The 14,648-nt window shown below is 42.4% G+C and overlaps 1 protein-coding gene across 1 annotated transcript in view; it reads right to left on the bottom strand.

Moving 5' to 3' along the window:
* LOC117372535 (kinesin-like protein KIF21A) overlaps positions 1-11,719 on the bottom strand; it is a 32,337-nt gene extending 20,618 nt beyond the window's left edge. Inside the window, exons 1-3 of the mRNA XM_055222655.1 lie at positions 11,357-11,719; positions 5,754-5,976; positions 94-276 (exon numbers count right to left, since the gene is read on the bottom strand). Coding sequence (XP_055078630.1) covers positions 94-276; positions 5,754-5,976; positions 11,357-11,394 — 444 coding nt within the window. The 5' untranslated portion in view covers positions 11,395-11,719. The remainder of the gene's footprint in view (positions 1-93; positions 277-5,753; positions 5,977-11,356) is intronic.
* Between the last annotated feature and the right edge of the window lie 2,929 nt (positions 11,720-14,648).

The raw sequence follows: 14,648 nt of genomic DNA, 5'->3' as shown, positions 1-14,648 counted from the left end.
AGTCCTGGTTCAGTCCTGGTTCAGTCCTGGTTCAGTCCTGGTTCAGTCCTGGTTCAGTCCTGGTTCAGTCCTGGTTCAGTCCTGGTTTAGTACCTCAAGAAACTGCGCATTGATCTTGAACTCTGGAGGGGTCAGACCCTGTTCAGTGGCGGTTCGTCTTCGTTCTTCAATGGCGGTGAAAAGATGGTGGACAGCGTGCGGGATGATACCCACCTCTTCGCTCGCCACGCCCACCTCGAAACCCGTGCCCATCGTGTACGTCTTTCCCGAGCCAGTCTGCGAATAAAAACAATCAGATGTCCTCCTGTATTCATCCTGCATGCCAGATGCCCTCCCATACGCCCCTAGTGCCCATCGTGTAAGTCCTCCTGGAGCAAATCCACCAGAAAAAGATGATGCCCTCTTGTACTCATCCTAGTCTGCACGAGAAAAAACCTGGTTTAGTCCTTTAGTTTCTGTATCAGGTGCCCTCTCTGAGTGTCAGGTGCCCTCTCTGTGCGTCAGGTGCCCTCTCTGTGTGTCAGGTGCCCTCTCTGAGTGTCAGGTGCCCTCTCTGTGTGTCAGGTGCCCTCTCTGAGTGTCAGGTGCCCTCTTTGTGTGTGAGATGCCCTCCCATCTTCCTGCAGTGTGTCAGATGCCCTCCCTGTGTGTCAGGTGCCCTCTCTGTGTGTCAGATGCCCTCCCATGCTGTGTCCTGTCTCTTTAAGTAGTGTTGTGTAGTGTTGTTATAAACAGCAATCTGTGTCACTGACTCATTTCCCAGGTTCACCACAAACAGGTATGAACATCACACAGGTCCTGCTTTAGTACTGGTTTAGACCTTGTTTAGTCCTAGTTTAGTCCTTCCTTAAATCTGCTTTAAACCAAGTTCAGTCTTGGTTTAGTCTTGGTTTAGTCTTGGTTTAGGCCTGGTTCAGTCCTGGTTCAGTCCAGGTCTAGTCCTGGTTCAGTCCAGGTCTAGTACTGGTTTAGACCTTGTTTAGTCCTTGTTTAGTCCTTCCTTAAATCTGCTTTAAACCAAGTTCAGTCTTGGTTTAGTCTTGGTTTAGGCCTGGTTCAGTCCTGGTTCAATCCTGGTTCAGTCTTGGTTTAGTCCTGGTTCAGTCCAGGTCTAGTCCTGGTTCAGTCCTGGTCAAGTTATGGTTCAGTCTTGGTTTGGTCCTGGTTCAGTCCAGGTCTAGTCCTGGTTCAGTCCTGGTCTAGTCTGGTTCAGTCCTGGTCTAGTCTGGTTCAGTCCTGTTTTGTTCTGGTTCAGTCCTGAATTTGCACAAATAAAATGAATACTTCAGAGGACACTTCTGTGCTTAGAAAGAGAGATGTTTGTATCTCAATGCTAACACTAATGCTAATTTTGAGGCATAATAAATATTAAAACAACACCACAAACTTAAGTATTCTACATATAAAAAATAATTGAGTAGTCTTTATTTTAATTCATTTGAATATGTTTATTTGATGTCTTTGAGACACAGTGAGTTACCTAGCGCGCTGCTGAGTACAGAGCCTAGTCACATGACCTGGATTCATTAAACTCAAGAGCTCTGAGTCAGGTGAGGGAGGAGAGTAGGACTTAGTAAAGTGAGGTTTATTTACTTACTCAAATAATATATTGTACAGTGTAACAGTACTCTTACTTGAGTAATATAGTCTCTTACTTGAGTAAAAGCTGTGGTTTCTCTTCCCACTGTGGGTAAGTGTCGTAAAGTGACTTGAGCTTTATGTGGACAATATGAAATGATTTGAACATTTGTGTTTCTTGCAGCTCCATCAGATACTATGGCCACTTGTTCGTCTTGAGTACAGCTTTAGGCTCTGTAGGCAGAATAGGGTTAAGGTGATATTCTCAGGGAGAAGACCTTACAGGTGTTTCCTGGTGTACCAGAGCTGTGGTTTCCTCAGACCAAGGCAGATGACAGTCTGCGTGAGAAACAGTGAGAGGTGTCACACATTCACTTTCCATCACACTATACACTGTGAACAGAACTCCAAATTTAAAGAGGGGGTATTTTACTTCTATTCGGTATTAAAGGGAGGATTTTTACTTCTATGCTGTATTAACTGTAACACATAACATATTTAAATCACCATGTTTGTTTTTATTATTTTGAAAATGCTATATTCGCTCAAAACAACATATGAACATGTTTTATAAATTTCCCACTACTGCGCATCACATCGGGTTTGTCAAGATGCTGTGTACAGTTTTGTATTATGTTTTTGTATATTTATGGAGAATTGTCATGTAGGAGCATAGGTGACGTAGCCTAGGGGGCAGTGTTTTGTTTGTTTTTTTTGTCATTTTGTCCATAAATCAAGATATGGACATTAATAACAAACAACAACAAATCAGGGGCCTTCTTTCCCCGAGTTCGCTCCCACTAGCATTAGCAACAAGTTTGATTGACAGCATTGCTAAGAGCCCACTCTTTGTTAAACCAGCGGTGTGAGCAGGAAGGGGGCGTTACCTCCAGCAGCCTTGCTCTAGACTGACTCTTGCTGCTATGATACTCGTGGTCGGAATTCCAAATAAGGAAATGGGCTCCAAATAAGCCCCTATAACCACAAGCCTCGATGAGGTTCATTTAACTGGAGCCGAACGCTGTGGGTGACGTCACACTTACTTAGTCCACCTCTTTATGCAGTCTATGGTTAGAATTAGGGTTAGGGTTTAGGAACAGGTTTGGGGTTTTGGTTAGGTCTGTTAACTGGGTCTTTGCAAAAAAAAAAAAAAAAGTTAAAGTTTCAAAACCTTCATATATGTTTAAATCTGCTGATGATGAAATTAACTCACTCACCACTTTTCCAATTTAGGGTTTTCTAATCTAGCCCTGGTTCAGTCCTGATTCAGTCCTGGTTTAGTCCTGGCCCAGTCCTGGCCTAGTCTTGGTTCAGTCCTGGTCTAGTCCTGGTCTAGTCTCTCTCTGACCCTGCTCTCTTACAGCAGAATGGACCATGGTCGTGCTCCTCAGACCCTGCAGGTGCTCTACTGTCTCAACCAGGCCAGACTGAAGTCGTGGGACTGTGGTCTATGGGACCATACCAAGTTGCCCTCGGCCCTCACAGGAACCATCAGGGACCCAGACCGCTACTTACAGGCCATCCAGCTCATCAACAGGGTCCACCATAAGAAGGTCTGGTTCAGGTCTGAGTGCGCACAGACCCTGCTCATTATTGTTGCGGTGATAGTGGCCATACTGGGAACAGTAACAACTATAATTACGATAAAACAATACGAGGATACAATCAAAAGTGTAGCTGCCATTATTCTTTTGCTGTCACTGTACATAGAGATATTCACATTCAGGAAACAGCTGAGTAAGCGAATCATACGGGAGCTAAAGAAGGCGGTGGGCAGGGCTAACTCTCTGCTGTGCGAGGAGAACGTTCTGATTGGCTGTCAGACCAACGCGGAGCTTGTATTGGTTTACGTGCCTCTGAGCGCCTGCAAGGATGACCTCGGGAGAAGGTTCAACTCCGCGGTGCTGAAATACTCCTGTGCCTACGCCTGGTTTCTTGCTCCAGAGCAAATGCCGTTCACGCTGCACTCTGACGACCCTGGACATCTGCAGGGGGCGCTATGCTTCTGTCATTTTGTGCACCATCACATATCCTGTTGCTCCTGCTGAGGCATTATACGTAGATATAATAAGATGTAGATAGAAAGTGGGTTGTGGGCAAATGCGGTAGCCATCTTGTGAATGGAGCAAGAGTAAAATTCTGATATAACATAATGTAAAAACAGCATCAACTTCACTGATGAAAGAGTTAGGGTTGAAAGTGTTTAAATGGACAAATAATGGTGTCTTTATGTCCTGATAATGCAGGGCTTTACCAGCCTCTGTCAGTTCTTCTGTCTCTGAACTATGAAGATGAATATTCTCCTAAAAAACTGCTCTGTGCTTTAAGCAGAATTCAAGTCTAGTCCTGATCTATTCCTTGTTAAGTCAAGGTCTAGTCCTGGTCAAGTCCAGTTCTAGTCCTGAGCTAGTCCTGGTCTGTTAATTTTACAGTTCATGCTGTTCACAACAAGTTTAAGTTTTGCTATACAAGTTTTGCCTTTTCATTTTTATTTGTGCTTATGTTGTGTTCTTTTTATTTTGTAAAAAAACAAAAAAAAAAAACCAAAAAACTAAATACATACATTTTTTTAAATGTCAGTTGTTTGTGTGTGAAGTGTTGAGAAATAGAGATGAAAAATAGAGATGAGAAATAGAGAAGTGGCCTGTCTCAGGGAGGCTGTGGCTTCAGTTTCTGTGGTTTTCAGCTTTGGCGAGAAGTAAAACAGGTCATAACTGCATAGTACTGCATCACAGAGCCAACCTCCCACCCTCCTCTGACTGCTGTCCGTTTGCATCATACCCTTTATATACAGACAGACATAGCTAACCTGCGAGCCACCATTCCAAATAGGAAATGACCATGGGTGACTCAGGCTCCAATTCACTTTACATTGAAAAAGTGTAGTCCTTCTTTCTGTAACTGCTGCTGTCAGACTCTTCATGTTGTTTTTATTTTACTATTTTGTCTATTTTGTAAATCAAGATATGAACATTAATAACAGGCCAATCAGGTGCCTTCGTTCCCTAATTGAGTGTGTTGCTAAGCGCCCACACTGCTTGTTGTTAGGGAAAGTGCATTTCCGTCAACATCCTCACTCTGGATTGGCTCTTTGGTTGCTATGATACTCATGGTCACGGAATTCCAAATGAATTTTCCCTCACAGCATTCAGTCCACACTCCCGCAGTCCACTTCTTTATAGTCTGTGGTTTGCATATGGAACAGAGGTCAACAGAGGGCGCCATTGCCATATAACGCATTTAGACTATAAGCAAAGCTATGTGAGGACGCTCTTCATCAGCTTCAGCTCTGCCTTTAAATTAGACCTATTCAGCAAACTGGACTTTTAAGAGCTTTTAACCATGTTCTATTTGTTTCATTTACTCACCTGAAGTTGTATTTGTAGTGATTCGCTCATGTTTGACCAATCTTTAATTACTTATTTTGAAGTCACCACATGCCTGTTTTCAAGTACATGCCCACTCCGTTATACTTCCAACCTTCTTCAATTAAATTTTCTTAATTAGTGAAACAAGTAGGATTCTACAGTGTTGCATAGTCATTTTGATACGAATGAAAAAAAAACGCTGTTTGCTAATGTGACGTGCAGCTATCCATAGGAGGGGCTGACAGCATGCGGCGCTTTGTTGTGATGACATTAACGGCGACGTCAACTCCCATTGGGCACCATAGTTTTCTATGTCAGCGGTCTCCAAATACACTCCAAATACAACGTCAGAAGGTAAAGGGGAAGGAAACAACTATAACATGGTAAAAAGGTCTGAAAAGTTGATTCTGCAGAATAGCTCTGATGTGTGTGTGACCCCAGAAGGACTTAAGGTCTTTGGTCCATCTGAGTGAGAACCTCTTCTGGTCACTTAATGCCTCAGACAGTGGCTTTACTACCTGTAAGTACTTAGAACAAACAACAGGGAGATACAGCAGATGGAGTTGCTAAATGTAACTTCAACATTTGAACATGACCTGGTTTAGTCCTGGTTTAGTCCAGGTTCAGTACCTGTCCGTATGCACGAACAGTAGTGCTGTAGTTCCGCTGTAGTCCTGTTTTGGTCATGGTCTAGTCATGGTCTAGTCCTGGTTTAGACTAGGTTCAATCCCCATTTAGTACTGTTTTAGTCCTGCTTTAGTCCTGGTTCAGTCCTGGTCCAATTCTGGTACAGTCCTGGTTCAGTACCTGTCCATATGCGAGCACAGTGGCGTTGTACCCCTGCAGACAGCCCTCCACCAGCCTGTGGGTAGCGCTGTGGTACACCTGCTCCTGTGTGGCGTCCATGTCGAACACGAGGTCAAAGGTGAAGGCGCGGTCGGAGCCTAGCACCACCTGTGGTTCAGATGGTGTCACTGCGGTGCACACGTGACAGCCCTCCACACGCTCTCGGGGCAGCTGAGGGCGGATCCTAAGAGAGGAAGGAGTCAGTGCATGTCAGATGCCCTCCCCTGTGTTTTAGATGCCCTCCCCTGTGTGTCAGATGCCCTTGCTGTATGTCATATGCCCTCCCTGTGTGTCAGATGCCCTTGCTGTATGTCAGATGCCCTCCCTGTGTGTGAGATGCCCTCCCTGTGTGTCAGATGCCCTTGCTGTATGTAAGATGTCTTCCCTGTGTGTGTCAGATGCCATTTGCAATTTTAGTCAATTACAATTTTGGCTCAGAGTCATTCACTCTTTGAAAGAGCAGTAGGATCAGATGCACAAACCTTATACATTTGCACCTTCAGTCCCAGGGGAACAGTAATGGCTTGAAAAGAACTGAAATGCAGTGTTATGTGTGTTGAAACTGACATCTGGTGGTCAAGGTGAGAACTGCACAGATGAGTATTCATGTTTTTACCCTTTATTTAACCTCAGGTGCGTTACCAAAATAATAATAATAATAATAATAATAATAATAATAATGATAATAATAATAATAATAATAATAATAATGATAATAATTTATTTATATAGCACTTTTGTAAACACACAAAGATGCTGCATAAAGGATACAATTTTTAAAAGTAAATTTAAACAAAATTTATAAAACAGACAAAACAAAGGCTAAGGGAGAGAAAGAGAAAGAGAGGCAGAGAGAAAGTGACAGACAGAGAGAGAGAGGGAGAGAGGGAGGGAGAAAGAGACAGAGAGACAGAGAGAGAGAGGGAGAGAGGGAGAGAGAGCTGATGTGGCCTAAATAAATCTGCTGAACTGAATCTGGATTAAGAGTGAAAGTGTGTCAGTGGAACGAGAGTGAATTTAGAACGACAAACTGTCAGAGAAAGAAAAGAGGAAGAAGAGAAAGAAGAGAGGACAGGGTCAGAGGAGCAGAGGATGCAGCAGAGAGGGTCAGAAGAGCGGAGGGTGCAGAGGAAGCGCAGAGGAGTGTCAGAAGGTGCAGAGGAGGGTCAGATGGTGTTGAGGAGAAGCAAAGGGTGCAGAGGTGGGTAAGATGGTGTAGAGCAGGGGCAGAGGGCGCAGAGGAGGAGCAGATGGTGCAGAAGAGGGGCAGAGGGTGCAGAGGAGGAGCAGATGTGGAGGTTCTTTGTTGAGCTGAACAAAAGCGTGTACAGGAGCAGACACTGTTCTTCTGTGTGAGAGAAGAACTGGTCCGATCATGTCCTGATGTTTTATTCATGATTATTTCTCTCAGAGAGTGTGTATAAGTGTGTGCTGCATCCCTCTGCAGTTCCAAGTACTACGTAACACCACACAGAACTGCCCTGATTACAGCCAGGTGTTTCTGACAAACACCTGACTGCAGGGGCAGAGTTTGAAGTGTGGATAACTGTTAGACTTCTCACAGGAGCCAGAGAACCAAAATGGCCACTTTTACTACAGTATAAAAACACCACCCTCCATCTGATTCTGTATATCAGAAGTCATCCCATCCTCCAATATCCCTGTGTCAGATGCCATCCCGCACTCTTCCCTTTAGTCCTCCAGACCCTGCCCCTTCCACTTGGTTTAGGCCTGGTCTAGTCCTGGTCTAGTCCTGGTTTAGTTCTGGTTTAGTCCTGGTTTAGTCCTGGTTTAGTCCTGGTTTAGTCCTGGTTTAGTCCTGGTTTAGTCCTGGTTTAGTTTTAGGTTTATTCCTGTTTAGTCCTCATTCTGTTACTGTACATGTGTAAGGAAAGTTGACACAAACCATTTCAAAGGTTTTACAGACAGACATCTGTGGATGCGTACAGTATGGTTTCTATGGAGATGAGGGATGGAGCAGACTTTAAGAGGTTTAAACTGATTTGAGTCTGACAGAAACCAGAGACTAAAGCAGGACTACAGCAGGACTGAACCAGGACTAAACCAGGACTAAACCAGGACTAAACCAGGACTAGAGCAGGACTGAACCAGGACTAAACCAGGACTAGACCAGGACTGAACCAGGACTAAACCAGAACTAAACCAGGACTAGACCAGGACTAAAACAGGACTAAACCAGGACTAAACCAGGACTAAACCAGAACTTTAGGTCTCTGTTTTTCTGTTACAGTTAAGTCCAGACCAGGATCCAAGAGAGTCTGGTCTAAATCTGGACCAGTTTTAAATCTGGACTGGTTTTTAAATAGGTGCTCCACATTCAGAGACAGAGAGAGCACAGACCAGGAGTGGACCAGGTCTAGGGGAGGGCATCTGACAGAGGGGGGTCATTGGGTGTCTGACACACAGGGAGGGCATCAGACACACAGGGATATCCATGGGTTACAGAATGAAATGAACAAGAAAATTAGCAGCGTTGCCATAGTCATTAACAATTTCATACACAATATTACATATTTTGAAAGGTAAAAAGTCCTCAAAATGTCACCCACAATACAAATCTGAAACCTGCGTTTAAGAGGATGAGAGGGCATCTGACACACAGGTATACAGAAGGATGGGGAAATGGCCTCCCTGTGTGTCAGATGCCCTCCCTGTGATTCTGGGATTATTTTAAAGTTCAGGTTTCAAATCTAATCACAAACTTTTATTCTGTAAAACATAACTGCATAACTGTAATGCATTAGATTATAAGAGATTACTTTCTGTTTAGAGTGGCTCATGTAATCCTACTTTACACTCAGACTTAAGCACTTAGAGGATTTTCCTTAACAGAAATATAAAAAACTACTGCTTCAGAGGTCGACAGTCTAAACACGTCACACACAGAGGAGAATCACTGCGGGCTCAAGAGTTTACAAAAATATCTAATGCCATTTTTAAAAATGAATAATATTTTAGAAATAAACTGGTAATGATGGTGACTCACAGGAATCTGAACTTTGAACTCATCCAAGGATCACATGTACTTCAAAACACATTTGTAGAGGTCTAAACTACAGGGCATCTGATGCACAGGGAGGGCATCTGACACAGGGACATTTAGGTCTCAAAAGAGGAATCTGAATTTTTGCAGAATTTGTTATTTGTGAAGTGAAATTTTGAAATCTCTTTGTGTCTCCCTCCTCTGTCCTTTTAGTCACTTAAAGTTTAGTTTATTTATTTATTCTGGTTGTGTTGAAATATAAACTTTTTCTTTTTTGGAGGCAGGTGCAGAAGACGGCCCTGTCGGCCCAAGATGACATTAGACACAGACACAGCAGAAAAGTGACTGACCACGATCAATGTGAAAGCTCTGGGAAGAGGATCGACATAATCCAGTGTGAACCAGGACTGAACCAGGACTAAACCAGAACTAAACCAGGACTAAACCAGGACTAAACCAGGACTAAACTAGGACTAAACTAGGACATAACCAGGACTAAACCAAGACTAAAACAGGACTAAACCAGCACTAGACTAGGACTAAACTAGGATTTAACCAGGACTAAGCCAGGACTAAACCAGTACTAAACCAGCACTAGACTAGGACTAAGATAGGATTTAACCAGGCCTAAACCAGGACTAAACCAAGATTAAACCAGGACTAAACTAAGACTAAAACAGGACTAAACCAGCACTAGACTAGAACTAAGATAGGACTTAATCGGGACTAAACCAGGAGTAAACCTGAACTACAAAGTACTAGGACAAAACCTAGATTAAATCTGGCTTAAAGAAGGACCGAACCAGGACTAAGCCAGGACTAAAACCTGGTCTTAACTGGGTCTAAACCAGAACTGAACCAGTCCAGAAAGTCTGCATTTTTACAGTGGTTTACGAACAGAAAGGTATCATTAAAATTCAAAAATAGATTTGGGGAATTTTTTTTTTTTAAATGACAGGAGCAAAACAAACAAATGTGACTAGACCAGGACTGAACCAGGACTGAACCAGGACTGAACCAGGACTGAACCAGGACTAAACCATGACTAGACTGGCATTAAACCGGGACTAAATCGGGACTAAACCGAAACTGAAACAGGGACGAGGCCATGGGATGAAACCAGAACAAAGGCAGGGACTAAACAAGGAATTAAACTAGGAACTGAACCCAGACTAAACCAAGACTTGATGAGGACTACACTTACACTAAACTAACCACAACTAAATTAGGATTGAATTGGGTCTAATCCAAGACTAAAGCAGAACTCAACCAGGCTTTTTGACAAGCTACACCACAGAAAGAGAGCTATGATGTTAATTTGTTTACTCTCCTCCATCTCGTTATGACAATCTCTCTCTTTCACTCTATCACTCATTCACTTTCCCATCTCCTCTCCTACTTCCCTCTCTTCATCACTCTTTTCTTCCTCTCTTCCTCCCCCTCTCTCTCTCCAAACCCTCCTCTATAATCCTCGTATCAAGCAAAATATGAGCTCTCCACTCAGCACAAACCTTAAGTACAAATATTGCAAACAACGCAGTACAATTACTCAGCAGTACTGCAGAAAAGTACAAGTACACAGTCAGCTGGGGAAAAGCACACAGGGACAGACATTGCAGTTTTCAGTTTCCAAGTCTGGCATTAAAAAAATCAGGAACTAGACCCGGACTAGACCAGGATTAAAGCAGGATTAAAGCAGGACTAAAGCAGGACTAAAGCAGGACTAAAGCAGGACTAAAGCAGGACTAAAGCAGCCAGGAATGGATCAGGGCTAAACCAGGACTAAATCAGAATTGAAACCAGGACTGATGTGGAACTGAACCAGGACTAAAGCAGGACTAATACATGACTGAACCAGGACTAAGACAGGACTGAACAAGGATTGTTTCGAAGCCAGGACTATGTGGAGCTTCTGTCAAAATAAACTTCACAACTCAGTGTTGTCTGGCTTTAAAGTGAACACAAGTCCTCTGCATTTGACCCATCCTTCAGTGTCTCTGGAGGATTATTGTGCATGTTTTAGGTTGATGGGGGAAACCAGAGGTCACAGGGAGAACGTGCAAACTCCATAGAATGGCTCAACATGTCTAAACCTGGTTCTACAGAAATAACAGAGGTAGATTCATAGTTTTGAGAATCTAACAGATTATATGAGCACACAACAAGTCCTGTTACGTAGGTCTGTTTATGTTTTACAGGTTAATTTAGGGTCACGCCCAAATGTAGACCAAACCAGGACCTAGGACTGAACCAGGACAAAACCATGACTAAACCAGGAGTGAACCAGGACCAAACCAGGACTAAACCAAAAATAAATAAGCATTGGGTTAATTCAGTTAAGCAGTTGTTAAACAGTTAGAATGACTTAACCAGGAATCAAACCAGGACTATTAACCCAGTTGTCCAGGTTCACTCGACTAAACCTTAACTGGGACTTTACTTGGACTAAACCAGGTCTAAACCAGGCTCAAAGCTGGAGCCTGGAGCAGGTGTGGGCCTTTGGGTGCCTGTCTGACGTCATGGTGATGTCTGATGTCCAACGTGTGCGCGTGCGTCTCACCTGACGGCCACGCGCACCGAGCTCTCGTCCGCGCTCATGTCTCCGCGTGCACGTAGTGATAGAAAAATAAAAACAAAATAAATCTACAAATAAAGTCCCGTTATTCCTGCGAAATGCGGCGTGAAGGCGTCATTCCGTCATGTTCGCGGTTTGGTCGCGCTCCGGAGGCTCCAGCGGGGCGAGGGCACAGCTGAGGCCGGAGACGATGCTCTGCTGGGCGGATAGGGAGCCTCGGCGCGCCGCTGTTCTCTGGAGCCGGTGTCCTGGTGCTGGTGCGGGGTTGGAGAGGTTTGGAGACGCACGCAGGACGCACGGCACGAGGGGGTCAGCCGCAATGCGTAATCACGCCGCGCCCCTGTCCGCGACGGGGTGACGTCATGGCGTGAATAAGAGCACGAGGAACAGGTTCATCTGAAGGGAACGAGATGTAAGTTTATACTAGTCAGGCTTAAACTAGGCTACCATAACTGCACGAGTCAAAGAAGATCTGCTTTATGAACTGATCCTTCTACAAATCTTTCACAAATTAAAACAATTTGATTTATTGTATTATTTTGACAGACATCACGTGCCCAATAAAACATATGACCTTTAAAGAATATTTTTACACGTATAACCTGTGACTTTCAGTGTATTTCTTTCAATATTATTGCTTTCTGGAATTTCATAGAAAACTTTGCGTCAGGTGCACAGACGTAAGTTCAGGTGTTTCACAGGTGTTTAGGGTGAGAATAATGGCTCCCTCTGTTGGATGTTTAAGGCACAGCTCTTGATACTCCAGTTCATTTTTTCTTCCATTTCGTGACTTTCTGTACAGTGCAGCTTGGGTTGCCTGGGTGTTCCTAGTTAGATAAAGATTACACTATGTCAGTGATACCTTAGATAATACTTGTTTTTTTCCGAGTACCACTGGATTTAAACCCTGATTATGTCTGGTCTAAATTAGGACCAAACCAGGTCTAAAATGATACTGAACCATGGATATGGAAGTTCTAAATAACAATTAATCCAGTAGCTCAGTTGTTTTGTCTACTGACTCACAGGTTGTGATTCCACCTCCCACAGATGAATACTGTTGTTGTGTCCTTGGACAAGACCCGTAAAGCGCTATATAAATGTGACCATTTACTAAATCAAACAAATATTTAAATGTCTTTGACATACACTGGTCTAGAATGTTCCACAGAATGGCTTAAATATATCTGCTATTTATAATGCGTCAGATAATATTTGGCTTTCCGAGTACCACCAGATCTAAGCCTGGACTGTATCAGGTCTAAAGAAAGACTAAACTAGGTCTAAAATGAAACTGAACCATTAGATTAAGCAGTTTTAAATAATGATTAACCCAAAGGAGGATAGAAACATGAACAGATGTCTAAATAAAACAGGGCTCCACAAACTGTCCCAAGCGACACGCACCACAGTTTGAGAACCACTGCACTATATACGGATAATTAATTTAGCATCACTATAGTGTGTTTGATCATATGGAGGTTATGACATCATTTTATTTGAAAAATGCTCCTCCACAGTGAGACACTGAGGCAGAACTATGGGCAGCACAACAGCTTTTTCTGCTTCGTTTTTGTCTAAAGATCTGTCAGTTTCACCTCACAACTAATCCCAGAAAGTGGAGCATTCTAGGCAAAACAATTACTTCTCTATGGAGACAAGCAGGCAACCGAACTTCCACCCAAAAGTGGACATAGTGTCCCTTTAAATAACACATCAAAAAGTGCCTAGTATTTTGTTGAGGAAGTGATATTAAGATGACGGTTAAATTCGAACCAAACACAGACTTTAAAATCAACTTTGGTTTAATTTAGGAGTTTACAGAAACACGTCATTTCATATTTCACAAAATTGTCATATAAAACCCCAAAGCATCTCCTGACAACTGAACAAATGCCCCATGAAAAAACAGATTTCTTCTTTTTGTAAAAATGACTAGCTGATTTAATTTTAAGAGGAGAGATAGCACCAGCACCGTTCCAGAGACTTGGGTAAATCCCAGAATATAAAATCATTTGGATATAAAGCTCCTATATTACACAAAATTGACTCTTGTGACATTTTTTCCATGTTATAATGTTATTACTTCATCAAAAACATATGTGGAACCTTGTTTTGTTTCATCCACACGTTTGAGTAATCCTTTATCATTAGTCTGTCTACATCTCCAAAGCACAAAATGCTCTATTCCACATTGTGATGTCATGAAGCAAAGAAATTACTGAAGTGAAGGTGTATGGTGTTTAAAAACACAGTGGAGCACTTCCAGTATTACCACATGACATAACAAGGTGTTTTATGTTTGAGAGAAGAACTGCCTAAATATGCAGGGTTTGTGTGTTAAACATTTGTGAATGAAACAAAACGCAACTCCAGGTCTGTTTGTGATGAGGAAACAACATTACACAGATCAATAAATAGTGCATTATGGGACCGTCAAAGAAAAGGTCAAATATTATTCTTCATTTTTACCTAAAACATTTCATAAGATTTTGTATAGAAATAAAAAAAAGGGGGCGCAAGAGGCAGTTTTCTGAAGTTATTACATTGCATTTTGCCATAAAATATCCAAACAGTAAATTCATAAATGTTGAAAAAAATCTATAAAAAGGCCTAGACCGGGGTGGGCAAACTTTTTTACACATGGGCCACAATGGGTTCTAAAATTTGACAGAGGGGCCAGGCCAGGCTATATTTATATGTATATATAAAAATCTCCTCCTCCGTGGGTGGTCTCATCCCCTCTTTTTCCACGCTTGGGGCCGTGAGGGTTCTGCGCAGTATGTATATGTGTATATGTGTGTGTGTATATATATATATATATATATATATATATATATATGATTACAAATTGTTTTCCAAATGCATTCATTAAATTAATAATTAATTTATTAAATTTCAGTTAAATAAACACAGCAGATAAACTTTGAACAAGGTTTACCCTTACCTATTTTAATAATAATAATAATAATTTGTTCACGTTTGGCGGGCCGGATTAATAAACCCAAAGGGCTGTGTGTGGCCCCTGGACCATAGGTTGCCCATGTCTGGCCTAGACGCATGATCTCACTAAATGACAACAGAAATCTGCATTAGAACAAGATTCATTTTATCTGTCTCCATCTGTGTTAAATATGATTGGTCTATAGAACGTGGTGATGTCATCTGAAACACAGCAAGATATATGAATCATATTCAGGACATTTTTACAAGATTTTCTTGAAAAAAAAAAAAAAAAAGGCACAACATTTCCCCTGACTTATTTAACTCTTTATTC

The sequence above is a fragment of the Periophthalmus magnuspinnatus genome, chromosome 6 (assembly GCF_009829125.3).
Source record: "Periophthalmus magnuspinnatus isolate fPerMag1 chromosome 6, fPerMag1.2.pri, whole genome shotgun sequence".
Classification (NCBI taxonomy): domain Eukaryota; kingdom Metazoa; phylum Chordata; class Actinopteri; order Gobiiformes; family Gobiidae; genus Periophthalmus; species Periophthalmus magnuspinnatus.
This window is presented reverse-complemented; position numbering and strand designations above follow the sequence as displayed.